The following is a 672-nucleotide window of genomic DNA, read 5'->3' as shown; positions in this document are numbered from 1 at the left end:
AATCCCAGGTAGCAGTATCCAAGGTAACAGCAGAAAAGAGTCCAGCTCTGCACATTATCACTGTTTCTGCAAGTTTCATGCAAAACTTAAGCAATTTCTGCATGCACCATGATGCTGGTCATTTATTGTGCTTCATACAACTCTGGGGAGATTTCCCCATTCACCACGACAGAGTTTGTTGACTGGGAAGCGCGGGTTTGCTTTCCCATGGACACAGACATATTAAAAGACCCGTCCCCCCCTTCCCACTCCCCCCCTAGCTGCCCCAAACACATGGGAATGTGCATCTCAGCACCAGGTCCAGACAGTTCACTTGCCTACAAAAGCCCGGTGGCTTCAGTAAAGTCCCATGATTGCAGCTCCCACGTCCTTGGAAGGTCTTCGGTCCTTCACCAGAAAGTTAATCATGCTCTCCGACTTGATGAGCAAGTTGCAGCCCAAAAAGAAGATGCCGAACATCACAGTCAAGGAGAGGACACAGAGGACAGCGATCTGCACCACCCGCGTGATGTAAAGGCTCCTCTCGTCGGGCACCAGAACTGAGGAGCCGCCGTCGGTCGCCAGCACCGAGCCAGTCCCGTTGCAGCAGGCCATGAGCATCCCCAAGGTCTGGGTCCTGTTGGGGTAAGCTCCCTGCTCTAGCAGAGTCTGGTTGAGAAAGGATCCATTCAT

General features: G+C 52.5%; 1 protein-coding gene across 1 annotated transcript; it reads right to left on the bottom strand.

The window, feature by feature from the left end:
- Positions 1 to 336: 336 nt before the first annotated feature.
- On the bottom strand, positions 337 to 672 carry RPRML (reprimo like). Its single transcript, XM_075523165.1, has one exon. It carries the CDS (start codon positions 670 to 672, stop codon positions 337 to 339), a length of 336 nt encoding a protein of 111 aa, XP_075379280.1.

This window comes from Mycteria americana, chromosome 22, assembly GCF_035582795.1.
Source record: "Mycteria americana isolate JAX WOST 10 ecotype Jacksonville Zoo and Gardens chromosome 22, USCA_MyAme_1.0, whole genome shotgun sequence".
Taxonomy (NCBI): domain Eukaryota; kingdom Metazoa; phylum Chordata; class Aves; order Ciconiiformes; family Ciconiidae; genus Mycteria; species Mycteria americana.
Note: the sequence above shows the minus strand (reverse complement) of the source record. Positions and strands in the feature narration are given on the sequence as shown.